Source organism: Condylura cristata, unplaced genomic scaffold (genome assembly GCF_000260355.1).
Source record: "Condylura cristata isolate star-nosed mole 26May11 unplaced genomic scaffold, ConCri1.0 scaffold00061, whole genome shotgun sequence".
NCBI classification, from domain to species: Eukaryota; Metazoa; Chordata; class Mammalia; order Eulipotyphla; family Talpidae; genus Condylura; species Condylura cristata.
The window spans coordinates 727,673-755,422 of record NW_004567162.1 but is presented as its reverse complement, the minus strand read 5'-3'; the positions used below and the strand labels follow the sequence as shown (position 1 = coordinate 755,422).

Sequence of the window (27,750 nt, the reverse complement as noted above, 5' to 3'; positions counted from 1 at the left end):
TGGTTCCTAACTCTGGTCGCTAAACCTGCATCACCTGATTTCCTTTCATAACTAGGGAGGCAGAATTGAGTGCATTTTGCCCACCCCCTACCCCTTTCCTTGCTTGTCGAGAACCTTCCCTGGCACAGTCCTCTCTGGTTCCACGCCTCTTCCACCCGCCCATGGCACTCATGCTGCATCCACCTCCACCGTGACATGAGTGACAAGCCCAAAGCTCTGGATCATTTGGAGTCTGGATCTCTCATAACACAATCCGGAGAATCACTTCTCAGACTCTACTGGTTGCTCAACCTCCAATTAAGAGCTTCTGCAACTGTTGATGTGCAGGAAACCTTTCTCTGTTTCATGCACTGATGTTCTAGTGACTCTGATCGTAATTTACAAAGGTGAGAGGATTCATCAGAGACCGAGTGGGGAACAGAACAGGCAGATCCCCTGAGATACACTGCTGAGGGGAGCAGTAGGCGAGATGGGAGAGGTCTGCTGTGCCATGTAGGTCACCTCCCTGACTGTGAACTCAGCCAAGCAAGGCATAGCAGGGCCAAGCTGCTACAAAGAATAATGCTTTATAAAATAACTCGTGTATGGGTAAAAAACTTGACTATTTGTGACTAATTGTGTAACAGGTAATTTTAGTTTCTGTTCTGTAGAAAGTATAAAGCATTCCAACAAAGGGTGTTAATGTAGGTGTTTTGTTTTTTTAATCACCAATACTACTGATGCTAAATAGTCCAAAAAAATGTATTTTTTTAATGTACTGTGTAAAGTTAGTCTCCTCTGAAGCCATCTTAGTAAACTATCCTAACAGTGTGAAGTCACAATTCCTTCAGGGTGATACTAGGCTTCATCTGAAATTTATTTATAACCTGCTTGGGCAGAGGAGCCATTGTTATCAGACATTTGGTCTATTTGAACTGACAGTTACTGTGTTCTAAGTTGGGGTTCGTCAAGAAAAGGGTCATCCAAGTAAAGTCATGGAGCTTATTTAGTTATTAATGATTGTTGGTAATCATTGATGTACCTAAACTGAATAATGGTACCAGCTAAAATCACAGAGGGACTGAAGTCTGTGTATTATCTGTTATCATGTGTAATCAAGCAATTTATATCTTCTTGGGGAAAAAAGAAAAAGGAATTCGATTGGAGGGTAAGGAGTAGGGGTATTGAATAAAGGTGATCAAAGTTTCAAATTTCCAGTAGTGAGGTAAGTACTGAGGTGTAGTGTACAACATGGTGACGACAGTTAACATTATGTATGCCATACTGAAAGTTAAGAGAGTAAATCTTAAGAGTCTCATCAGTGGGGAAATAAAATTTTCTTTTTGGGCGGGGATAAAGAGATTTTAGATGTTAATTAAACTTATGGCAATCATTTCACAATATATGTCAGTCATTATGCTTTACACCTTAAAATGACAGTGCTACATATCAGTTAGTAAAACAGAGAGAAAAGAACTCCTCTGTTAAGACCAACAACTCCACAGGAAAAGGCCTGTAAACGTAAGAAAAAAATATTTAACCTCATTTGTAATTATGGAAAATACAATACCCAGGAAAAATGGCTAAAATTCAAGTGAGGAGAGAAACATTGCTAAGAATCAGAAGCAACGGGACGCTGCACGGATGGCAGGCTCACTGTAAGTGGCAGCCTGTCTGGAAAAAGGTGAGGAATGACCCACTAATGCTGAATATATGCTTTCCCGGTGACAGCACCCTTACTCTTAGAATTTCTTACATCTGATAGCATGCACCTGTAAAACACCCACATGAATATTTGTTGAAGCCAAAACTGTCCAAGAGTACCCTAGAGTCTAATAACAATAATGTGAATAAACTGCTCCACATCCATAAAATTGAATGTTGCACAGCAGTGAAAAGTGACCCCAACAAGGGAACAAGAAATGTAATGTGAGCAACTGAAGCAAGACATGCAAAAGAATTCAATGAGATTTTTATATGAAGACAGAAAACAAAATTACGTAGTATATGGGGATGCATATTCAGGTGTTGATAAAGCTGTAATGTATGAACATAAATCTCACAGAGCTGAGGGCTGCTATGCAGGAGTGAGAGTGAAGGTTCCTCAAGGAACAACTCTGCAGTGTTCCACTCTTGAGCTAGGTAGTGTACACGTGGGGATATTTCACTGAAATATCGCTGTGCACCTTTCAGTTTTATGACTTTTCTAAAAATGTGTTAATTCCACAATTTAAAAAAGTAGCTAGCTACCTACCTATCTACTTCTAAAATAATTAGGGGAAACAATCATTCTTCATTTTCATGATTTCCCTGAGAATTCCCTGAAGCATTCCCCATCCTGACCCCTGGCCTCTTAACCTAGCTACAGCTTTGGAAGCTGAACATGCTTAGCCCAACTTCTTGTCCTTTTCTTCTTCAAAGCCTAGTGCAGAGGGGATGACTTCTCATCTGCTCCTGACACAGGGCAGCAAGGGGTACCAATACTGGTCAAGGACAGTGCCCAAATAGTTTACCGGTCACTGAGCTCTTCACCTGCTTGCACAACTGCAAGACTACTCAGGTTCGTGAAACAACAATAATGGGATTGATTTAACAAACAAGAGAAAACAAAAAAATCACCGAAGCCACAAATGTGTCCCAAACACAGACGCTCCCAAGTGGCGTCTTGGGCCACTGAGAGCCCGGGGCATGCGGCAGCCAGACTCCAGGCAAGGTTCCAACCCACAAAGACAGCAAAACACACAACAGGAGAAGCTCACAGCAGCTGCTGGGATACCCCAGAGCAGCACCAAACCGACACTCAATCGTAGCACACAAATTGTTACAAGGCAGAAAGGGGAAACCCAGAATCCCCAAACCTACCTGTTCTAAATGCCATCCGCCACATCAACACAAAACATACTCTAGCACATAAGAACTTTAATGGGAAGGAATTTTAATACAATTAGTGTGCAGCAAAGATAAGACAAAAAAATCAAGCATTCCTGGTAAGTGCCCAGCCAAACAGGGTTGACCCAAAGCAGGGCCACTGAGCCTGAAAGCCTATCACAAGTCTAAGGCACCTTTTGGTGGAAACCCATAGAAAAAGGGCAGAAGGGGCCCTGCACATCTGGGGCAAAAAAAAAGCAAAAATCAAGGTAAAGCTGCCATTGTTAACTCCCCACAGGTTTCTCACCTACATCTGTGTCACCCAGTCTAGGACCAAGAAACAAGAGCCGCTTCTTCACATCTCTCTGCTCCATGAGGCTCCCTCCAATCTCCTTCTAGCCTCCATCCTTCCTTTTCTCCTTTCTTCAGTCACCTCTCCAGCTTCTCTCCTCCCTGCTCAGCTCACCCTTCCTTTGGTGGGGCAGGGAACCTGGATGGCCAGGTCCCTGGGCAAGCAGCTCAGCAAGGCACCCAGGTCTTGGCCTTCACCTTTTTCTTCCAAGCTATAACAGCAGCAAAGCTGGAAACAGTGTCAATCACTCAGCTACCCACAAAGCTCCCAAACTCTTCTTCTCTGAAGTTGGCTGCTGGAAGCCACTTCGTGTCCCCAGAGGCTTGCAACAGCCTCTGAAGATTGGAAAGGTGGGGGCAGAAATTGCTGACCCCAGAATCACTGATCTGTATTGGTTCCAATATAGGGTTTTGTTATGCTGAACACAACACATGGGGAAAGGCCAACCTGAAGTCCCCCCAAAAGTACCTCAGTTCCAGCGTGACAGTATCTTAGCCATGGAGGCCACCAGGGCCAAACAGTACAAGGCCAGGAGGCTCCCAAAATGATGCCCTGGAGCAAAGTTTCCTCCAAGCCCATCTGCGGACAGGTCCTCGGTGTCCCAGATGATACCGGCAGTCAGAGCAGGTGCTCTGTGCGAGAGGGCAGGGATGCTGGTTGGAGAGCAGCTGAAGCAGACTGGTGTGGAGATGTGCCAGTGTCCAAGTATGTTGGCTGGCGTGCTGAGCTCCATGCTGAAGTCTGGCCTTTTAAAGACATCTGGCAGTTCTTCGAGGAGTTCTAGCCTTCCTTGTAAGTCGTATCCTGGCTGCCATCTTACCAGTCCTTGCAGATGGGTTGTTTACAACACATGCTCCTAACACGCCACCCTTTGAAACTAAAGCTTGTGTGTAGTGTTAGCTGAAAGTTTCACACATTAACAAAATCATATATTTAACAATTATTTAACAATCATTCCATTAATCATTTAATATTAGCACTCTTTCATAAGCTATTCTTTCTAAGGGTATCCCTGGTGGCACAAGGGGTTAAGTCTCAACACTATGAAGCTTATCAGCAGCCACTGGAGCATAAGTTCGATACCTGGCCAGGGAGCTGACCCACAAGGCCTAGCAGACCTCTCCTGTGTCACCCTATGCTCCCGTCAGCAGTGTGTTTCAGTCCATCTGCCTGTTCTGCTCCCCACTCTGTCTCTGGTGAATCCTCTCACCCTTTCTGCACCTTTGGCCTATACCCCAGCTCTTGAATGCATAAATAAATCTTTAAAAACAAACACAAAAATCCTTTTCTCTCTACTGTAGTCACAATTCCATTCACCACACATTTAATTATTGCTTTTATAATTATCAGTGTTACAATTACACCTATTCCTGCTATGGGAATCCAAACAACCCCATATACAAGCATTTCAAGTATCATTCTTAAGCTAAATTCTCCTAAACAGGTATGTGTTTGGTTTATAGCTCTCCATATAATACCTATTAATGTACACTCTTCATTCAGGGTTTTTACCATATTATCAAATGTTATTCTACTAGTGTTCATTATGTGTACTTACATTGTTTTTAGGTTATTCTTAGGGATGGTTTCTAACTTCTCCATAGCTTCTTTTTCTATAGCTTTTAATGCTCTTGTTTTGTATGTTTATTTAAATTTAGCTGGTCTCCTGCTGCTCCCCTCAGCAGTGTACTTCATCAATCTGTCTGTTCTGCTCCCATGCTGTCTCTGGTGAATCTTCTCACCACCTCTGCACCTCTGGCCTGTACCCCAGTTCTGCATGCATAAATAAATAAATCTTTAAAAGAAATAAAGTTAACTGGTCTCTTAATTAATTCTTTCCATTTTGTTTCAATGCCATCTCTTCCAGTTCTCATTTGTGCATGTATTTCTCTCTATGTGTGGTAACTCCTGTAATGCTCTCTCTTCATTGTTCATTTTTATTTTCCATGCATTGACACCATTATACATCCTTCTTCTTGAATTTCTTTGTGCATATTTGCTTCCTTCTTCTGTCATGTCTAGTTGATTCCAGACTGAGAAAAAATTTTAAATTCATTGCATTTTCACAATTGACTGGTCCATGCATCACTGTGTATTTTTTCTGATCATACAGCATTACCTTGATGTCTTCTAATTCTGATGCATATCCATGAGCTTCATTTACTTCTACCATCTTCACTATGGTAATCTAATATCTAATATCTCCCAATAATAGGGTATACTGCTGTTGATGCCATTTGACTTCTCTCACATTTGTGGGGATCTCTACTTGTTCTTTCCATATCCTTTCTGTGTTTGGGGCCATATAGGTAACTCCATTTTGTCAGTTTTTTCTGCTTTATAATATTTGTCATCCTTGCTATTATATACACACTGGGCATAGAAATTTTGCATGTTATAAGCAATGTTTCTGGCAAGCTGTTCGTCACTGGTTGTCCAGTATGTTGCCTGGTTCCTCCGTTACTATTTCTTGTGCTTTTAGTTTCTGGTCCTTGAGTGTCTTATTTTTTCACTAGACCATTAAATCATTCCACGTTTCTGCTTGCTGTTGGGTTGTATACAACATGGTAGTTCCAAATTATGTCACCATTCTCTGTCCACCTTTTAACTTTACTTCCCATAAAATGAGTTCCTTGATCACTTTGTATCACTCCATAATTAGCTATCTATTGCCACAGTATATTTACCGTTGTTTCCCAGGCTGGTTTTTTACTTGTTCTTGCTAATCCTAGCCCTGGTCCTATATCCACTATGATACAGGCAAATTTCCCTTGACACTGTTTCAGTGGTATTATGAAGTCTATTTGTATCATATATATATATATATAGAGAGAGAGAGAGAGAGAGATAATTAAAGCTATTGGATTTGTATTCTGAACTAGGTTCCTTATGTCTAAATCTACTCACTATCCCGGTTATCGGCTAATTACTCTTGCATTGTTATCACTAAACTGGTAAGTTTCTATCCTTCATCCAATTAAATAATCCGTGCACATCTATGTGTCCTTGCCATTTCTGTAGCTCTAAGAGTCCCTATTCTGGTATTTTTTAGATTTATTTATTTATTCATACAGAACTGGGGTACAGGCCAGATGCGGAGGGTGAGAGGCTTCACCAGAGACAGAGTGGGGAGCAGAACAGGCAGATCGATGAAGTACACTGTTGAGGGCAGCAGCGGGCGGGTCAGGAGAGGTCTGCCACGCCATGTGGATCTCTTCCGGGGCAGGCGGGGATCGAACTCATGCGGAAGTAGCTTTTGATTCTTAGTACAGTGCTTTATTTAACCCACTGCGCCACCAGGGAGGGCCCTATTCTGGTATTTTTAATGGCTCATTATTAACTGCTTTAAATTTTGGTTCTCTTTTGAGCTGTATCATATTTTATATTTGGTACTGTTCTTTCTCCTCTTTATTGGTCAGCTTTGGTCAATCTCTCTACCAGTTTTGCTCCTTTATCATTTTAATTGAGTTACTGTTTTATTTTACTATCATTTACTCTTCCCCTTTCTTTCCTGTGTGTGCGCCCACGTGTTGTTCTATCTGCTGCCATCTCTTTTGACCACACTAATCTCTGATCACTCCAATCATTTTTGTCTCCATTTACTAGCCCGCATTGCTATTCCATTGCACACCCTGAGGTGAATCTTATAAATGTATATACTATTTGTAGCTTTTCTTTAACTGTTTGTTCTATAGCCAGCCAGGCTGCCATAGCCTTGGGCATGTGCCGAGTCAGTTCTTTCTCTAGTCAGGATTGTTGCACCTTGCTGTCTGCTACCTCGGAGGGGACCCCCTGTATTCCAGGTGTTCCCAAGTTGCTCTGACCAAACGGGTACCCATGTCACAGTGGTTTTTCTGCCTTTAAGCCACTACCATTCCTGGAGGGATAAGGTCATCTCTACTATTTGTTCCGTGACCTTTGCATATCTGCACCACCCTTTGTATCACGGTCTCTTTAGATCTCTTGAATTTACCATTTCCAAGTTAACACCTTTGGTTCCACTTGTATTCCAGAGTGCCTCTCCAGTCATTCCACCCATGGTAGAATAGGTTGTTACTTTGGATTTTTACGGGTTGATCCTGACAGCACCTTATACAGGTTCCAAACTGTTTGTTTAAACATGGAGTACTCATGGGTTGAATATAGGTAGTGTTTGCGAGACTCCACTAGGTATAGGGTTTTTAGCTATTGTTTTAAATAATGCCCAATTTCCATTATCTCCTAAGATTATGTCTAATTGTAATTTTTTCTTCCCTGTAGGGTTCCTTTCCTTTTTTTTTATTTTAAGATTTATTTATGCATACAGGACTGGGGTACAGGTCAGAGGTGCAGGGGCGATGGGAGGATTCACCAGAGACAGAGTTGGAGAGCAGAACAGGCAGATCAATGAAGTACACTGCTGAGGGGGGCAGTGGAACAAACAGGCGGGGTCTGCTGAGCCATGTGGGCCATCTCCCGGGCAAGGAATCAAATTTGCTTCTTGCCAAAGCAGTTAGCTTCACAGTGCTTACACTTTAACCTGTTGTGCCGCCAGGGAGGGGCCTTCCCGATAGGGTTTCTAGTGCTTCTTCTTGTTCCTTTTTCCACTTGAAATCAACAGCCTTTCTGGTTATCCTATATATGGATTTTAATATTGCTTGTAAACATTGTATATGATTTCACCAGTATCTAAATATTCCTATTAACCTTTGTGCTTCATTTTTTATTCTTAGGTACACTGAGCTGCATTCTTTTATCTATTACTCCACTCGGTATCAGCTTTCCTTTGGTATCTGCTTTCCTTTGCTACTCCATCCTAGCCCTAAAAACTTCACTTGAACAGCAGTTGTATCTTTCCTGGGTTAATTGTCCACCCTTGGATCATTAGATGCTCTACCACCTATCTTTTGTTTCCTGTACCTCTGTTTGTCATCTCCAGATACACTATATTGTCTATATAACTTACTACATTTGCCTTTTTATCTATTTCTCCTAACTATTTACTTATGATAGCACGTATTATATATAGGGCTATTTTTATATCCTTGTGGCAATCTCTTAACTCCATATTGTTGACTACCCCAGATGAATGTGGTTTACTCTCTACATACTGACTGGGATCATGAAAAACATATCTGGCAAATCTATTGTAGCATATTTTGGGTTACTCTTTGTTACAATATTCACTATTTCCTCAACTTCTGGTAATTTCATAGTATAATGGGTGAATTTTTGTTTAAATTTCTAAAATCTACAGTGAATCTATATTCTCTATTTGGCTTTTTCACTAGCCACACTGGGTTATTATAACTGAATGACTGTGTTTTCTGTATTATTCCTTCCTTCATTAACTCCAGTACCTTTTCAGTTACTTCTTTATGTCCTTTTAGTGGGTACTGTTTCATTAATGTCAGTTCAGCTATTGGGGTTTTTATTGGTTCTAGCTTTACTTAAGAGGATATATATATACACTGGTTCTCTTAGTCTTTTTAATGATAGCTATATTCCCAGATTTTAGGTATTATATCCATTCCTAGCACATTTTGTGGCACTGGCACCATCGCCACTGTGCACTCTATGGGATTTTTATGATGATTTAGTTATTTTCACTTGCACATAATATCCAGTGATACTCTTTCCTGACTGCTAGAACATCTATTGGGTAGGTTCAGGGTATATTCTGTTCTCCTTTCCTGGTTAAAAAACCAATAATTATAACATATACTTAAAAGCTAATCTCATTTTTAAAAGATCTCATTACTGTAATTTGTTTTTGCATTTTCCCAGAAATCTCTTCTTATAAATCAACATTACAACACTCTCCATCGAAAGCAAGGATAAGAGGGCTGACAGACCAGACAAAGGCTTCGAAGTACCATTCCTGAGAACTGAGGCGTTTTATGAACTAGAATGAGTATTACTGCCAAAATCCCTAGTGGCTAAACAACAATGAAACCAAACAGTCCATAAATGTAATTTCCTCAAATGTAATCATATTGAAGTCATTGGCTATTGGGGGAAAAAAGTGAACAAAGGTCAATGTAACAGTAAGAAAAGGTGGAGCAATGGTATTTAGCATGCAAGCTCCTAAGTCTTTTCCCTCCAATATGTGACCTTTTTCCTAGGTATTCAGTTTCTTACTCCCAGAATGAGAAACTAAATACTACAGGGTGTTTGTAAACAGTAATCCAACTTACTGAAAAGCAAGTTGAGTTACTTTCTTGCTTAGAATACACCAAAATTTGCTCCTATTTTTCAGTTAGCACTCTGTACACTAAGTGTTAGGGGCGGTAAGCTAGGGTGAGCCATCTTTTGTCCCAACAGAATAACGCGCCCCTAGCCCTAAGTCCTCCCTAACCCCATACACCTCATCCACATACTCCTCCCCAGCTCCAGCTCCCCCGAGTAGGCACCACCTCTCCAGCCTCATCATAGTGTTACAGAGCAGGAAGAGAAACATCTCTGAACCCCCAAACCTGACCACTCTGAACAGTTTCTGCCATCTACAGCATCAGGACAAAACATTTAAGATCTTTAATGGAAAGGAACTTTAACAATTAGTGTGCAATACAGAAATGACAAAGAATATAATTTTTAAATCAAACACCCAAAGTTACCCATCCCCATCGTGGGTAAAAGTGTACCCACAGGGGTTGGCCCAAAGCAAGGCCTGAAAGCTGCCACAAGCCTAAAGCACCTTCTGGCTGGGACCCATAGAGAAGGGTCAAAAATGGCCAGACAAGTCTGGGAGTAAAAGAGCAGAATCAGAATCAAATCATAGTCACCTCCCCATGGGTCTCTCACCCACAACTGTCACCCAGTCCAGGACCAAGAAACAAGAGCAGCTTCTTCACCTGTCTCTGCTCCATGTGCCTCCTCAGGTCTCCTTCTGGCCTCCATCCTGCTTCCTTCCTCCTCAGTCTCCTCTCCAAATTCTTCTCTACTCTCCTTTAGGTGGGACAGGGAACTTGGAATCTCCCTTCTCTGAGGACCACCATGTTACAATTATCAGCAGACTCTTCCCCACCCTCATTATCCATCTCACCCTCTTCCTCCAAAGTCACCGGGCTGCAAAACTTCCAGCAGCAAAAGAGAAAAGCGGGGAGGCTATAATGCAAAAGTCTGAGGGGCCCACAATAGCACCATTGGCTTTCGGAGAAAGTCACAGTCCCCCAAGTGAAAGAATCCGGAGCCAGTGTTCACCGCGGGCTCGCTGGGGTGCTCGCAGAGATCCGCCCGGAATTCTCCCTCTGAGCCCCCTCTAGAGCGGGAAGCAGATAAATATGAAAGCCCGCTTAGCCGGGCAGGGGCGAGGAACTTTTGAAGCCTGCGGTCGGGAGAACGCACCTAATCCGTAAATATTAAAAGGCTAAAAGCCCAACTAGTCGGAAGTGACGTGCCTGCAGGTCCTCCACGCACTCGGCCGCCACCTCAGCTAGCCAGCTTCCCACTGGGCTGGCCTAGAGAGAGAAGGTGGCTGCAAGTCCGCGATCCCCCCGCGCTCTGCCACGGCAGTTCCCGGCCCCACCAGGCCCAGGCGAACCCCAGCAGCCCCCCGGCCTGCAGCCGGGTCAGGGCAGCCGGACGGCCCCGTGCCCATAGGCGCACTGAGGGCAACGGGCTTCAGCGTTCACACGCGCGCATGCGCGGCCCCGCTCTCCAGCGGATTCCTCAGGTCACCTAGACCACCGCATTTCAGCCACCTGCCCCTCCGGGTCCCTTCCCGCCCTTAACTCCTCCGTCTGCTGGTTCTCACCTCGGCCCCCTCTCCATCTCCTTCCTCCGCGGGCACCTTGGAGCCCGCCGCGGCCGCCCGCCGAAACCCCGGCTTCCACCCACTGGAGCCCTTCGGCGCGGCTTCCGCTTCCGGCGAGTATTGTGTCGCTCTGCGGGGCGGGGGCGGGGGGAGGAGGAAGGAGGGAGGCAGCGCGCTGGCGGCTCAGCGGCCCGCACTCCCGACGCGAAGCCGGGAAGGTAGGTGCTGTCCCGACGCCGCGTCCCGGCCCTGGGGCCGGCCGCGCTGGCCGGCTCCGCACGCCGCGCCCCACCGGCCAGCGACTGCGTCACTGGCCCCCCGCACGTAACCACCGCTGCCTCCGCCCGCCTTGGGCCCGGGCGGACGTTTTGCCGCCCCGGCGACGTCAGCGCGTCCGGCGTTGCTTGGCTACCCCGCCGTTCCCGGTCCCGCAGCCGCTCGCCTCCCGGGGCGAAACTGACGCCGTCACCGCAGGCCCCGGCTGCGTCATAGCGGCGGGCATCTCACTTTCACGTCACACCTCCTCACCTGGACTCGCACCCCTCTCTCCCTGCCAACCACGTTTCCTCTCCCCTTCTCCTAGCCCCCTGCCAGATGTGGCAGGGGAAGATGGAGATGGGTGGGATCGAATCGTGGACCACGTTCAGGAGTGGGTCTGAGTGGGACTTGGACAGTGGTAGATACAAAATGATAATGCCCCTAAAGTTTAGCTTACTACTGAGACTCCAGGAATAGAGGAAAAGAAATGACCTACCCTGAGGCACCTGAGGCCTCACTGTGGTTGTAGCTCCAAGTTTTCATGTTTCCCAGCCTTTTACGCACTTTCTCTTTCACACCACTTCTTTGCCAATTTAGTTCCATCCTAGTGTCTAACTCTGCATACAATTCAACTCCCCCAGGAGGCCACCCCTAGAAGATTGGGATAGTGGTAGGGTTACTAGTGAAAGGTGGATTCCAGTAGGTAGAGAAAAATCACTTGGCTGAACTTGTTACATAGTTGTGAGAAGAAATTCAGGTGCAAATAACTTATCAGCTCCTATGCAAAGTAAACACTTAACATGTGCCATCAACGATATGGGAGCAATCACTGTTAATTCATTAGGTTGGATTCCTTGATGGAAAAGGTGGACAGGTGAGGTTATCAGAAAAGAAAAGTCAGTTATTTTATGGATAAAAAGGTGATGTTTAAAGATGGAGTGGGATACCAGCCTTCTACTTCACAAACTTCTGCTGCATTTCCCATATTTTCTTCACTTAATCTCCAACCACTCTACAACTTTTTAGAGGCACAGGATGTTCAAGGAATTAGTTATTAATAGCTATTTTGGAAGATTCCAATCACTGCAACTTGTCAGCCCTCTTTTCAAGAAGTTGTTGGTGTGGACTGAGTAATATATTCTTTATTATTGTTTTCATGAATTTAGCACTTCAGCCGTTTCAAATATAGAAATGCACACAAGTCGAAATGGGATGTGTGTCAATCGTTTCATACCAAGAAGAGGGCACACTTCCAATAGGCTAGTCTGATAAAAGGAAGAATAATTTCAAGACTTCCAGGAAAGAGGTTATTCCCCTTGCCTAACTCATTGCATTTATTACTTGTTGAAAAAACAAGATAACAGTGGCAGTTGAGCCTAGGCTCCAATGACGATTGTAATAAAACACTCTGATGCTAACCTTTGAAATATTAACAAGTCTTAATACTTTGACTTTTATGGCACCTCCCACTTTTCCAAACCCTTTCTCCTTTATGAGAAAATTATGTCAAATTAGGAATACATTGGTCTAAAACTCTTGGTTCAAGTGGGATGAGCCTAGCTCAGGAAAAGCATAATGAGCTAGAACTGAAGGAAGTCTCTATTTCTAACAAGAGAAAGCAAAAGTAAAAGAAGAGATTGGGAGTTTTATGTCACTTTACCGAAGAGTAAAAAAAAATTAGATTGATGGCTGGCAGTCACAAGTTTTGGAGATGAAGAAACTAAAGTTGAATCCAGTGGAAAAGAAGATGTAAAATACCAAGATGTAAAAACTCATCCCGGAGTTAGGATTTAACATGGGTATAACTGTTAGACCAGAGGTGTAAAAAAATTAAACCTCCAACTAACATTTTTCTTTTCTCTGCCCTTTTCCCATCCCTAAGTTAAATAATGGCAGAGACGAGCCTGTTAGAGGCTGGGGCCTCGGCAGCCTCCACAGCCGCAGCTCTGGAGAACTTGCAGGTTGAGGCAAGCTGCTCTGTGTGCCTGGAGTACCTGAAGGAGCCTGTCATCATTGAATGTGGGCACAACTTCTGCAAAGCTTGTATCACCCGTTGGTGGGAGGACCTAGAGAGGGACTTCCCTTGTCCTGTCTGTCGAAAGACTTCCCGCTACCGTAGTCTTCGGCCTAATCGGCAACTGGGCAGTATGGTGGAAATTGCCAAGCAGCTCCAGGCTGTCAAGCGGAAAATCCGGGATGAGAGCCTCTGCCCCCAGCACCATGAAGCCCTCAGTCTTTTCTGCTATGAAGACCAGGAGGCCGTGTGTTTGATCTGTGCAATATCCCACACCCACCGGGCCCACACCGTTGTGCCACTGGACGATGCCACACAGGAGTACAAGGTGGGGAACCCGCATGTGATGTCAGGGTGGGGCAAGAGGGAAGAGCACAGAGCAGGAGGGTAGGGGCTTCCTAGATCAGAAGCTCATGAGAGCAAGACTCCATATGGTCCTACAAAACACTGGGCACGTAGTTTAACATCTCATCAGTCATCCTTGAGCACTAAGTGGTCACCACAAAGTGGTGAGACATACCCCAAAGTTCCTCCCAAATTTTGTAACACACTTGAGTATGTATACTCTTGGAATGCATAAATTTTTTTCTAAGTAAATGAAACCACATGGAGAAGATCAAATTTAGGAAGCATTGAAAATAAGTCTGGTTTCTTTATTCCACCCCCATTGCTACCCCCATAGGTAGCATCATTTTATCTAACCAGCCCCCTCCAGACCAAGCTGAGCCAGTCTGCATCTTTCCCAGATAATAGACAGCGTGACAGCAGCTTTAACTTACTGGTGGGACACAGGATAGATGTTTGAGTAAAAGAAACTAGAGATTTTAATGTCATAATACTTTATCAGGTACTTTGCTTAATTATATTCACAAAATCTTGGAAATGAGATTTAAAGTAGTTTATAAGTAATCAAGTTTTATTCTACCTATGGGTGATTATAGCTGGTTGGGTGGCAAGTTTAAAAAGGATGTGGATACAGTAAGTCACTCTGACTATAAAAGATTAAGAAAATGGATAAAGTAAGGGAAGGACGCAGAGTTGGTGACAGCTGGACAACTCTGAGACTCAGTGACAGAAAGTTTGATGAGAGAGGAAGGGGGTGGGACAGGCTGGTGGCTGGAGGAGGGGCTAGAGGAAGTTGGACATCCTAAATGACAGGCAAGGAGAACAGTTGGATTAAGAGATGGTGAGGTGGATAAGGGCGCAAACAGTGGCTGGTAACAAATGTGATGTGCCAGCCAGCCTCAGATGCCACCTTTCCCACTTCACACCCCTCAGGAAAAACTACAGAAGTGCCTGGAGCCGCTGGAGAAGAAGCTGCAAGAGATCAACCGCTGCAAGTCCTCTGAGGAGAAGAAGCCTGGCGAGCTCAAGGTAAAGCAGGCAATCCCATGTGGACTGCCCTGCAGGCAGTTACCACGCAGCGGCAGTTACCACGCAGCGTGTTCTGATTCGTGAGAAACATACTGCTCTCCAAAATTATGGCATTTTATTAGACTTGTCATTAAACATACTTAAATTACTTGATGTGGAGTAAGTACTGAGGAGAAGGGGAAACAAGATGAAGGGCAGACAACATCTTACCCCTGGCAAGTCATGGGAACCAAGCCTGTTGGTCTTCTCTCTTGTAGAGCAGAGACAGAGGCTCTCTGCTGATTACAGGGATTGGAGTTTCTTAGAGGGATTGAGGAGAGGAGAATGTGGAAGTTTCACTGGGGAAGAAGGAAAGAGAATTGACCAACACCTTCCAGAAGAATTGCCCAGTGTCGTTAAAGCCACATTCTCTTTACTCAGATAAGTTCAGTCAGGTATGTTAGGTGATGTTAGTTCCCCTATAATGTTTCACTCCCCACTCTCTACCTCTGGGATCCTGTCCATCCTGCAGACAGAATGAAAGCCACTTCCTGGGGCCTCCCTGATGGTGCAAGGAGTTAAAGCACAGCACTATGAAGCTCTCAGCAGCTACCACAGCTTGAGTTCAGTCCCTGGCCAGGGAGCTGATTTCTATCTCACTCTGCTGCTCCCCTCAGCAGTATATTTCAGTAGATCTGCCTGTTCTGCTCCCCGCTCTGTCTCTGGTGAATCCTCCCATCCCCTGTATTTCTGGCCTGTATCCCAGTTCTTATATGCATAAATAAATTAAAGAAAAAAGAATGAAAGCTGCTTCCTATGCAGCCTTTCCTGACCCTTCAGAAATTAACCTTATTACTTTTCATAGAATTTTACATCTCTGTCATCACATGATATTTTGGCATGTGCCACATTTTTAAAGGCTTATTTTCTTAAAGATTTATTTATGCATATAAGAACTGGGGTACAGGCCAGAGGTACGGGGGAGTGAGAGGATTCAACAGAGACAGAGTGGGGAGCAAAACAGGCAGATCTATTGAAGTATACTGCTGAGGGGAGCAGCAGACGAGACAGGAGAGGTCTGCTGCGCCATGTGGGTCCGCTCCCTGACTGGGGATTGAACTGGTGCTGTAGTGGCTGCAGATAGCTTCATAGTGCTGTACTTTAACCTGTTAAGCCATCAGAGAGGGCCCTTTAAAGGTTTATTTTATTTATTTATGCATACAAGAGCTGGGGTATAAGCCGGAGGTATTGGTAGGGCAGTGAGAGGGTTCATCAGAGACAGAGTGGGGAGCAGAACAGGTAGATTGACTGAAATACACTGCTGAGGGAATAGTGGGCGAGACAAGAGAGCCATGTGGGACAGCTCCTTTGCTGGAGTCAAACTCGTGTTGCAGTGGCTGCGGATAGCTTCCTAGTGCTGAGACTTAATGCCTTGTGCCACCGGGAATCCCACCATATTTTATATATTGATCAGTGAATAGTACTAGTAGGGATGTAACTAATATTTATTGATTCTGTGCATTAATTCTTTGGGTGTCCATGACAATTCCAACTTAACAGGGTTATGTTAGGTGTCGGCCTTCCCAGGTTGGAGTTTTAGGAATTCAGGCCAGAGTCGGCAAAGGTGGAACATAGAGAAACTTCAAGAGAGAAAGGGAAGGGAGTTGTGAAGTCATCTTTGGCAAGGGTGCACTTAGACTTTGCAAGGTTTCTACCCCCACTTTACACTGGGAGAAGTGGGAGTTGGATAAGTATCAAGCCCATAATCTAAGAGCATACAGTATATGGCAATATCAGGGATACTAGTTCTTTACGAATCCATGAATATTATTAAACTTCAAACATGGGCCAAACCCTGTATTTGACACTGGCAGATGATGAGGAATAATAGCCCCTGCCCTCCGTGAATGTACAGTCAAGTGGAGAACATAGATAATGACATGGCACAAATAGCACAGTTGCAAGTTCATAAGAAGCCAGTATAAAAACTTGACCTCATTAAAATCCTCCTGGAAGAAATGAGTTTTCCGACTTGAAATTTAGGGAGGACGAAAGATTAAATAACATTTTAACAGAAAACAAGTGTTACCTTATCTCTATAGATTTTAACAAAGCAAGCATTTGAATTTTTTTTATTTTAACAAACTTTGATTACAAAGGTGAATTTAAAAAAAATTTTTTTCTTTGTTCTTCTAGAGGGCTCCTAAGAGCTCCTAAGAAACTTAAAATTCATCAAAATGAAACTTTCCCCTGTTAACTTTCTTTTCTTGTTGATCACATTCTTAAAGGTAGCAGATGGAGAAGTGAATAAAAATTTTAAAAACCTTCTCAATGCCTGAATAGAACTGGTGTTTTTAAAATGTAAATTATCATTTCAGTGGTCTCTGAAACTACCGCTGACACTTGAATTCTTTCTCCCTTTCCCTCGTCCCTGCTTGCAGAATCAGACCCCAGTGCCTGTTTTAAAGTGATTTGTAATTAACCGCGCTGAAATGAAAATTACAGGTAAAATAACTGATCTCCTTAATTTTAAAAGGAAACTATTCTTTTTCCTAAATATAGTATAATATAATACAATGTAAGTAAAGAAAAGCAATGTGAAGCCGGGGGCTGTTTTGTCGTGCCCTGAAAGACACCACAGAGGAGCTCGGCCTCGCGCCCGGCGTGACACCAGCCACAGCGCCGCCAGCACAAGTTCAGACTGAGGCCATCATGTAGAATGTGCACTGGGACCCCACAAGCAGTTTAGTTCTTACTGACATAATTCTTCAAACTGGTAAATAACTTATGGTGAAATTCTAAGAGGAAATACAGTCTTGATTAGTTCCATTCAGCCATTCCTTAAAAATTCAGGTACAGTTGACCCTAACCAACACAAATTTGAACTGGGCCTCACAGAGGGCAGTAATAGAATGTTTGTTTGTTTTTTTTCAAAAATGTGTAAATGCATTTGTTCTTCTGTATGGTTTTCTTAATAGCATTTTCTTTTTTCTCTAGTGTGTTGTAAGTGTGTAAGAATGTAGTCTAGGCCCTCCCTGGTGGCACAGTGGGTTAAAGCACAGCATAAGAAGCTAAAGCCACTTCAGCGTGAGTTCGATCCCTGCCCTGGAGGTGACCACATGGTGCGGCAGACCTCTCCTGACCCGTCCGCTGCTCCCCTCAGCAGTGTACTTCATCAGTCGGCCTGTTCTGCTCCCCACTCTGTCTCTGGAGAATCCTCTCACCGCCCCTGCACCTCTGGCCTGTACCCCCAGTTCTGTATGCATCAATAAATAAATCTTTAAGAATGTAGTCTATAATACATGTAACATAGAAAGTATATGTTAACTATAACAGTAAGATCTGTAGTCTATAGCAGGGTTAAGTTTTGAGGAAGCAAAAGGTTACATGCAGATTTTTTTTACTGCAGAGGGGGTCAGCGCCTGTGTTGTTCAAAGGTCAACTATATATTAAAGCCATACTAGAATTAGTTTTGTTTATTTAAAAAATGGCATTCAAGTTCAGGCCTCTGTTTTTTGAATCTCTGCAGAACATAGAAAATGGTGCAGGAGGCCCTCCCTGGTGGCACAACAGAATAAAGCACAGCACTGTGAAGCTACTGTAGCCACTGCAGCACAAGCTCGATCCCCAGCCAGGGAGGTGACCCACATGGAATGGCAGACCTTCCTTACCTGCCTGCTGCTCCCCTCAGCAGTGTACTCTGTCAGTCTGCTTGTTCTGCTCCCCTCTCTCTCTCTGGAGAATCCTCTCAACCCCTGCACCTCTGGCCTCTACCCCAAATTCTGTATGCATAAATAAATAAGTTTTTAAAAACAGAAATGTTGCAAGACAGTTCGCCTTGCAGGTCCTCAGTGAGGAGTGCTGACTGCCATCCTTGCAGGGGCACTGCCAGTCCCACCATTCACAGCAAACAAAAGAACATCCCCTCTGCCAAAATAGCCCCAGGACAAGGTCACACCCTCATTGAGAACTAGTGCCCTGGTCAGTGGATGCTTTGATGGGAAGTGAACCCATATATGAACCCGTCATCATATACGGTGTTGTAAATCAGTGTTCTTTCTCTCAACTAGAAAAAACCCTCCAAAACAGAAGGAATTGTAGGATTATATGAAAGAGACCCCTTTTGCCTCCTATTTACCACAGCAATGAATCCTAAACTACTCATATGTGACCTCCTAGACACACACACACAACGGGAAAAGGTTGTGTTTCACTGAAGAGTGACTGTGAGAACAGAAGTTTTTTTGTTTTTTTGTTTTTTTTTTTTAAAGATTTATTTATTCATACAGAACTGGGGCATAGGCCCGAGGTGCAGGGGTGGTGAGAGAGGCTTCACCAGAGACAGAGTGGGGAGCAGAACAGGCCAACTGACGAAGTACACTGTTGAGGGGAGTGGCGGGCAGGTCAGGAGAGGTCTCCCGTGCCATGTGGATCACCCCCAGGGCCAGGGATTGAACTTGCACTGAAGTGGCTGCAGCCAGCTTGCAGTGTCCCAACCCATTATGCCACCAGGGAGGGCCCGAGAACAGAAGTTGTTTTAACGGATGCCTGAGAAGGTAACAGTGGAAGGGGAAGCAGCAGCTGCTGTACAGCTGCAGCTAGTCAGCCTCTGCTGGCCTGGGCTTCCCAAACACCAGCTAGTAAAGCTGCCCTCACCATTCCCCCCATCCCCGTTCTGCAGCCCCACCCTCCCCACCCTCAGCCCTGCCTTTCAGTCTCTGCCCACTTTGTTCCATAGTCCTAGCTTCCTTCCCATTCTGTCTTCCTTGTGGATCAAATCCTCCTATCAGTCACAGGACATATGGTGATTCCTACCTTGGGGAGGGACCCAGATAACCCTCAGAAGGTGCTGTGGCTGATTTGAGTCCCATAATATCAAATGTCAGGAATATTAGAGGTTTTAAGTCTGTGCTGACTGAGAGAAATCATGTTTCATATATTTTTTGAAGATTTATTTGTGCATACAAAATGGGTACAGGCCAGAGGTACAGGGGAGTGATAGGGTTCACCAGAGACAGAGTGGCAGATCACTGCAATACACTGCTGAGGAGAGCAGTGGCAAGACGGGAGAGGCCTGCTGGGCCATGTGGGTCACCTCCCTGGCCGGGTTGGGAACTCATGTTGCAGTGGCTGCAGATAGTTCTGGGCTTTACCCCTCTGTACCACCAGGGAGGCTCCTGTTTGAAATTTTAAGTAACTAGCAAACTTCTGGATCCTGTTGCTGGAGTGGAACTGTCAATTCTCTGAAAAGACTTGAAACTATATTTACTAAGCTCAGATCTGAAACCTGTGTTTCTATTTTGTCACAACCCCTTCCTAAATCTTACCGAATCTGGCACTCTTATAGTTGGTTCTCTGGTTTTTACCAACCAGGTAGATGTTTTACAATATACAAACGATGACAGTCTTATCTTTGATTTTCCAGAATTTGTGCTTTCCCTTTCTTGACAAGTTGCATTAGCCAGATGTTTAGGGGTGGGCATAACTCAGTATCTCTGATATCTATAACAGTAAATGTCATCATGTCTCCCCTTTTTTTAATCTCTCCATTGCTCATCACTCAAAGTCATGTGGGGCTGTCCACATGGCCATGCTTCACAGAGGACATTTCCGTGGAGGAAACGGAGCGCCTTGTTAAACTGTTTCTCCTGCCCTTGGAAGCTTGTGTTAATTCATACACCTGCTGGGAGGCATGGCGCCCTGCGCCCCACTGGCCCTGCTAAACAACACTCCATCTCTTCTCAGAGACTGGTGGAGAGTCGCAGACAGCAGATCTTAAAGGAGTTTGAAGAGCTTCATAGGCGGCTGGATGAAGAGCAGCAGATGTTGCTTTCACGGCTGGAGGAGGAGGAACAGGACATTCTGCAGCGCCTCCGGGAAAATGCGGCTCACCTTGGAGACCAACGGCGCGACCTGGCCCACCTGGCTGCAGAGGTGGAGGGCAAGTGCTTACAGTCGGGCTTCGAGATGCTCAAGGTTCGATCTTTGCAGGCCCAGCAGTTTAGTTTGCACAGGCCGTTCCGTCAGCCCAAGATGTTCACCTTTCTGCTCTGCTCCTGTAAATCCAGTTCTCTTTTCCAGATACACTCAAAAAAGCTTCCTCTGCATAAAGGGTTCTCTGATTTCTCCCAATGTTTTCTTACGATTTCTGTGTCCTTATGTTTTGTCAGCAAAATTGTTTTTTTTTTTAGAACCTTCTTTTGAAAGAAGGGAAGTCTAGTCTGAATTAGCGATAAAAGTGTGCATTAAAGTGTGTGAATGCAGTTACTTTTACTTTTAAGTCCTAGAACTTGATTTACCTAGTGCTATAAAAAGTATAGAAACCATGTGAAGGAAGCAGGAGTGTCACCTCACTGAGCAGAAGCCTTGGGAGCCTCTTGGGATGAGGGAAATAGGACTCACAGTCCCTGTAGAGCAATGAGAGGCCTAGAGGGGCCACCCGGAAGGGACGCGCAGCCCCTCCAAGGCCTGTGGGATGTAGCAGAATCCAGTACAGAGGCAGCGCAGGGGATGAGTATGGAGGCTGCTAGCCAGGTGGAGTGGGGGGGGGGGTGCCGCTACTGCCTGGGGACTCCATCGTCCCTGCCAGTCAAAGCATATTATAATGCCTGTTTCCAGCAGATACTGGTTTCCCAGTGTGCCCCTCACACCAGGGCTTTTTGCCCTTTAGAAAATTCCTCTGTCTGGCTATACATTTAGCTTGACCAGCAATAACTCTGGCCACGAGACAATGTCCTTGAGAACAAAGAGGGCCGCGGACCCCAAGCATGAAATTATGATTAATAATAGACTGCATTTGTCATGTCAATGATGCTTCTAAGATGTTCAAAGTAATTAGTTTTCTTAAACAGGTGAATGATATTAAAAAGGCTATAGGAGAGATGCTTCTTTCTTGGAGATGCGATTCCCAGCACATGACTCATCAAGACTAGTTGTGCCTTCATTGGCATGTTATCTGTTACTTGGAGTTTATTCTTATGTCCTCTCATGTACGTGTGTTCTGTCTTCCATTTTAAACTGTGAAATCCTTGGGGGGCAGAGATTTGTCTTCTGGACCCCAAGTATTTGCAAATCAGAATTGGGATATAATTATTAACTAACACCACACTCCAAAGTAGGTCTCCAGTCGGGAACTGTCTGTACTGGTCCTCAAAGAAACAGGTGGAAGTTGGGGGGAGGGGAGTTTGTGGGGGGAGGGCATAATAAAGAGCAGGCATATCCCTGCCCCTTGAAGAGCTCCCATTGTCCTTGACAAGCAAAACCAACACAAGAAGCCATCAGAAGTGCAACCAGTTACCATGCTTCATGATGGCCAAAAGTTGAAAGCAGCGACTTTCAATTCAGATGCCTGGGGCGCTTTCCCCCTGTGTTGTGACCCTAAATTTACCCTACACCTATTTCATAGATGTAAAACTTTGGGGATGAAGGGGACCTTTTGCCTTTAGGACCCTTGAATATAATAAGACCAATGTTGCTTTCTTTTTTCCGTCCCTCTAGGATGTCAAAAGTACCCTGGAAAAGTAAGTGATCCTTGCATCTTTTTTGTGAATTAGAGCTTGGCTGAGACTATGTACAGTAAGGAGCTGCAGAGTTAGGACTCTAGGTGATGGGTAGGATGTGGCAGAAGGAACTTTGCTCCATGAGCCAGTTTGAACACCAGCCACCAGGAGCAGGAGCCTTGCCTTTCCCCTTCAGTATGGGGACTTCTTGGTAGGAAGAAGATGTGGAGATAATGTAGAACCAGATTCCCCTCCATCTGTGGAAGAGAACTGTGCCCAAACAAGTTGAAAAGAGGAAAGTGGGTGGGTGAATGGGGAGATTGCTCATCCATTTACATGAAATACAGCAATAGCCTCACAAAGTTCTGAGACTCATGGTAAGGATCTGTCCAGGCCAGGTGGCCTCAGGGACTGGCCACAGAAGGCAGTAAGTGAGCAGTTGTCTTCAAGGAGTTGGGGGAAAGTGGGAAGGGAGAGAAGTTGAGTTTCTCCCTGATTACTCACTTCACTGGAGTTTCCCCTGACCCTACCCCACTTTCCCCTCTCTCCCCACCCTTCTAGATGTGAGAAGGTGAAGACCATGGAGGTGGCTTCGGTATCCATAGAGCTGGAAAAGAACTTCAGCAATTTCCCTCGACAGTACTTTGCCCTAAGGAAGATCCTAAAACAGCTAATTGGTGAGTTGCTCCAAAGAAATCTGGCAGCGGGGTTGACAGGGCAGCCATTAGGTCCGCATTGTCTGGCTTTGCCTCAGCGCAGCTGTAACTTCTCGTGTCCACCCCACACTCACCCCTGTACCTGGCTTCCAGTCACACTCTGATTCACAGAACTCAAAGCAGGAAGCCTTAGGTGCGTCTACCTCAGCCCGCACTTTCTAAATAGGGACCCAGAGAGGTTAAATAATTTGTCTATTATTTCTTCAGCGTGAAAGGGAGTGCTACTAATATTCTCTAGGGGAAAATCCTAAACCAGGACTGTCCCAGGAGAGCAGACATATCGTCACCCTGCCCCTCGGCCATATTGCTGTCCTGCTCTGTGTCCTTAACTTTTTCCATTCTTTCTGGTCCTTGGACTGTGCCCTGTCTCCTCCGCACAGTGAGATAAATGATGCCTGAGAGCCAACCAGGCAGCAGTCTAAACAGCCAGCCTTGCATGGTGAAGTGATCATTACCTGCTTATGTCAGGACCAGGGACAGAAGTGAAACTGTCGTGCCCTCCCCTCCCTATAGTGACATCATGGATGGGGAAAGTTAACCAAACCACAGTGTTCCGGGGACCTAAGGCAGTGGGTTCTGTAAAGGCAGGCCGGAAGAGAGGCAGGGCGTTTAGCTATTCCCATCCTCATCTAGCTCCCCACTCTGGCTTCTCCCGCCAGCGGATGTGACCCTGGACCCCGAGACTGCCCATCCTAACCTAGTCCTGTCAGAAGATCGGAAGAGCGTCAAGTTCGTGGAGACAAGACTCCGGGATCTTCCTGACACGCCACGGCGCTTCACCTTCTACCCTTGCGTCCTGGCTACTGAGGGCTTCACCTCAGGTCGACATTACTGGGAGGTGGAGGTGGGCGACAAGACCCACTGGGCAGTGGGCGTGTGCCGGGACTCCGTGAGCCGGAAGGGCGAGCTGACGCCACTACCTGAGACTGGCTACTGGCGGGTGCGGCTCTGGAATGGGGACAAATATGCAGCCACCACCACACCCTTCACCCCATTGCACATCAAGGTGAAACCCAAGCGGGTGGGCATATTCCTAGACTATGAGGCTGGCACGCTGTCCTTTTACAACGTCACAGACCGCTCTCATATCTATACCTTCACTGACACTTTTACTGAGAAACTTTGGCCCCTGTTCTACCCAGGCATCCGAGCCGGTCGGAAGAATGCTGCGCCACTTACCATCAGGCCCCCAACAGATTGGGAATGACAAGGAGGGGCCTGGGAATAATCAGGGTGAGGCAGGGTCAGAAGCTATGGGCCTTCCTTCCTGTGACTTGCTGGACCGGCTTCGTGTCTGCGTGGTCCCAGTCCTGAACCGTCTGGAAGAAGCACCTTGGTTTCTAGAACGGTTTGTGTGGAGGACAAGGCAGGACCTCATGGCTGTATCTCCTGTCTGGGCGGGGAGCTAGTTCCCAGGGGGTGGTCTCCTCTGATGTCCATCAGGTTTCCTATCGCACAAGGATGGGTTGGAAAGGAAGAAGAGCTTTTCCAGAAACAAAAAGTCTGTGTGAGGGTCTCAATTCCTCAAACTGGAGCAGGAAACAGAAACCCCTGGATAGCCTGTCAGGGCGTTCTTTGACCCAGAATAGTCTTGTTTTTTGAGGGAGATTAAAGGGGTCTTGAACCTCTAGATGGAATAAAAATGAATGACAGTTGCTCTTACGGGTCTAGCAGTTGAGGGGTTTTCCTGAGGGCAGAGATGGGCATCAAGAAAGAGGTCAAGGAAGGGAGCTAGAGGAACAGATTCCCAGAGACTACAGGAGAAAAGTATTTCTTTGGTTGCCATTATGAGTAGGACTGGCCAGAGGTAGGAATGGGGAGGAGAGGCAGAAAGAAAGAAGAGGAGAACCCAGGCCCTCAGCCTTCAGCAGAGCTGGCTATTACCTGGGCCTTTGGACTTGATACTCTCCAAGGAGTAAGTCACCTTGTAGTCTCCAGCAGCAAGATACTAGAGATCCTGCAAGAAAGGTCTTCCCTTCACAGCTTCCTAAAGGAACTGGGAAAGAGTCAGGTGTTAGAGGAAAGGAAAAATTTCTATCCAAAGCCCTGGCCTTAAAGAATGTAACTAAGATGCTACTCCCAAGTTGTCAGCCTTGGTACCTAGCCAAGGTGTCTAAGCCAGAAAGGGAGAAAGGAAACAGTCTTCCTCATCCTCAGAACAGGGGAGAAGAGGGAGTGTATGTAGGGAAGGGGGCGAGAGAAACAGTTCCTTTTGCCTGAGGGCACCTGGCCTGGAACTAGCCAGAGCCACTCCCTTGTTTGTTGCCACACTTCACCTTCTGCCATTTCCCTATCAGAGAATATAAAGCATTTTAACATTAGGCCAAAATAACCTGTAGGGTACATATGTTGTCAAAAAAGGTAAAACAGTGCATGCCAAACCAAATCAGAATGACTGGTCTATCTGCCAGTTGGGTAATCAGGTCCACAAAAGATTGGGATAAGAAACTGCATTGTATTGAGGACATTTCAGTTCCTCCTGCCACCTCAACAGGACTTTGTCCAGACTCTCCTCTTAACCTTTGTGCCTTGACTGTGGTTCTTTGTGGCAAGATGCTGGTGGTTGGTAAACATAATATGGAACAAAGGATCCGCTGAAGTGATCTCTGTTGTGTGGTAATATGATGACGGCCTTGGTGATGTATAAAGATCACTGGGTATTAAAAATGTGTATTTTGGGTATTCAACCTCAGTTACTGATCGGTCTGGGGTGTGAACATCTACATTTTAAAGCTACCATTGTAAAACCCATCCCAGAGGAGGTCCCAACAACTTGCTCCTGGTGGAAGGCCTGTTCCTCTCTGCCCAGCGTGCTGGGTTTGAGGACAGGGCCAGGCCTCATCCTCTTCTGACACACTGCCCTCTTCTCCCAGGCTCAGGATTCATGCATGTTCTGCTGCTCCAGTTCACATCCCTCTACTCCTGTCCTCCGAAACGTGGTCACTGACTAGGGAGCAGAGGTAAACACAAGATGCCAAAGGGAGCACTGGCAGATGGATCAGAGGAAGGGAGTGGGGTATGATTGTTTCAGGGGCAGAAGAGGTTTCAGTGCTCTGGAACCTGAGATCAAGAATCAGTGAAAATCACTACTGTGTCAAGCACTGCAAAACAAATGCGTTTGTTTGATAAGTGGAAATAAGTCGTGCTTTCTGATTCCTGATCCCAGTACTTTTTATAGTGCACAATCTCTCTTCCTTCTGTCTGTAGATCTTTCAGGCATTCACCCATGGCTTCTGGAGAACAGGGTGGGAGATCTAGCTGGATAATAAATTACACAAAACCATTCTACAACAGCAGTCTTGTGTCTAGAAAATACTTACCTCTCCTGCTTCATTAGCTGCTCCATTCTCTAGTATAAACTATACTTGGGCTTCAAGACGAGAGAGAGCCAAAACTCATAATAAAAGACCTCTGCCCTGGGGTGGCGCCAGAGTACGAGCGTCAGACGCCTCTGAGGCCCAGGAACTACACTTCCCGAAAGGCTCCGCGTGGCGCGGGGGCGTGGTCTGCGGGAGGGGTGCTCGCGCGGCGCGGTGCGCATGGCGGGGCCGGTGAAGGACCGGGAAGCCTTCCAGAGGCTCAGCTTCCTGTACCAGGTGAGTGCGCGTCGCGGTTGCGGAGGGGCGCTCTCTGGCCGACCGAGACTGACCGCCCTCTGTACGCCAGGCTGCCCACTGCGTCCTTGCCCAAGACCCCGAAAACCAGGCTCTGGCGAGGTTTTACTGCCACACGGAGAGGACCATCGCGAAGCGGCTCGTCCTGCGGCGGTGAGGCGGGCGCCGGGCCTGGGGCGGGCGGGGAGGAACGCGGGCGGGAGCTTGGGCGCCGGACCGCCTTCCCTCTCCTCCCCAGGGACCCCTCGGTGAAAAGAACCCTCTGTCGAGGCTGCTCGTCCCTGCTCGTCCCGGGCCTCACCTGTACCCAGCGCCAGAGACGTGAGTGATTCTGCCCGGGCGGCCGGGTGGGGGCCGGGGCGGCTGCGCGACCCCACCCCCGCCGCTACTTTCCTGGGCGGTGGCTAGGCATCTGCACGGGCGCGCTTTCCCCAACTTGGCGAACCTAACTGCCCTCGCACAGGCTAGGGTTTGAGCTAGATTTTTATTCCCGGTTTGAGTAGACAAGAAAGGGTGTTGCGCTCACCTGTCGCATGTGATTGTCCCCTGGAGGGCAGGATTACCGTCACCCGCACCGTTCACTCCACTCACTCCGCAGTGTTTTTTAAGTTGGCACACGTATTATGCTGGACTCATTTTTCCCTTGGAAAGTACAGTCTTAGCGGACGGACTAAAGTAGAAATAATTAAGTGTCGGAAATGCTTTAAGGGGCTGTGGCAGCAGAATGCTGTGTTACTGAATGCCAGCGGTGGTGAGGTTCATGTTAAGCAAAGGGAGAAAGCAGGAAATGGGAATTCTAGGAATGTGTGAAAACTCAGAGATTTGGGCTGTCACAGGAAATAAGAACTCAAGAGGGTGTCTCGAGGACCCTCAGGAGGCCTTGCTGCTCTACCTCAGGCTGTGACTGCACTCAGTACAGCTCCAGGGGGAAATGGGACAGTCCGAGGTCGTATAAACCCAATTGCACGGCCAGATCAAGGTGTCCAATCCAGCCTTTAGGGCCAACAATCCAAGTTAACTGAATCGACCAAGAAGACCTACCTGGAGTGAAAGAATCACCAGAAAAGAAAAAGAAAGGATCCAAAGCATTGGCTGAATTTGGAGGATAAAATGAATGAGAACTGTCAGAACTAGAAAAACACAGGGAGAAATTATTAAGTGGAAGTGAGCTCATCTGAAAAAAGACAGAAAAGAGAAAAGAAGAAATCTAGTAGGTATTTATCTTCTTCACCAAGCTCTGTTGTTTTTTTAAAGATTTATTTATTATGCAGGCATATGAAAAAATGTTCAACATCACTCGTAATAAGGGAGATGCAAATTAAAACCACAATGAGATACCACCTCACCCCAGTGAGAATGGTA

The 27,750-nt window shown here is 46.0% G+C and overlaps 2 protein-coding genes across 2 annotated transcripts in view; both read left to right on the top strand.

Annotated features, from left to right (window-relative positions):
- The first annotated feature begins 10,874 nt into the window (after positions 1 to 10,874).
- On the top strand, positions 10,875 to 25,506 carry LOC101626138 (E3 ubiquitin-protein ligase TRIM39). The gene is made up of 7 exons (XM_012734600.1): positions 10,875 to 11,152; positions 13,075 to 13,534; positions 14,485 to 14,580; positions 20,305 to 20,535; positions 22,057 to 22,079; positions 22,620 to 22,735; positions 23,434 to 25,506. The coding sequence occupies exons 2-7, from the start codon at positions 13,082 to 13,084 to the stop codon at positions 23,979 to 23,981; spliced, it is 1,467 nt and encodes a 488-aa protein (XP_012590054.1). The 5' UTR covers positions 10,875 to 11,152; positions 13,075 to 13,081; the 3' UTR covers positions 23,982 to 25,506.
- Positions 25,507 to 26,272: 766 nt separating this feature from the next.
- Positions 26,273 to 27,750, top strand: part of RPP21 (ribonuclease P/MRP 21kDa subunit) — a 4,829-nt gene continuing 3,351 nt past the window's right edge. The window contains exons 1-3 of the mRNA XM_004695377.2: positions 26,273 to 26,370; positions 26,441 to 26,541; positions 26,627 to 26,709. Coding sequence (XP_004695434.1) covers positions 26,314 to 26,370; positions 26,441 to 26,541; positions 26,627 to 26,709 — 241 coding nt within the window. The 5' untranslated portion in view covers positions 26,273 to 26,313. The remainder of the gene's footprint in view (positions 26,371 to 26,440; positions 26,542 to 26,626; positions 26,710 to 27,750) is intronic.

What these genes read in the sequence shown, in the direction of transcription:
- LOC101626138 (XM_012734600.1), top strand. Translation starts at nt 13,082, where the DNA reads ATGGCAGAGACGAGCCTGTTAGAGGCTGGGGCCTCGGCAGCCTCCACA. An exon ending in ATGCCACACAGGAGTACAAG is followed by an intron (nt 13,535 to 14,484) that starts GTGGGGAACCCG and finishes CACACCCCTCAG; the next exon opens with GAAAAACTACAGAAGTGCCT. An exon ending in AGAAGCCTGGCGAGCTCAAG is followed by an intron (nt 14,581 to 20,304) that starts GTAAAGCAGGCA and finishes ATCTCTTCTCAG; the next exon opens with AGACTGGTGGAGAGTCGCAG.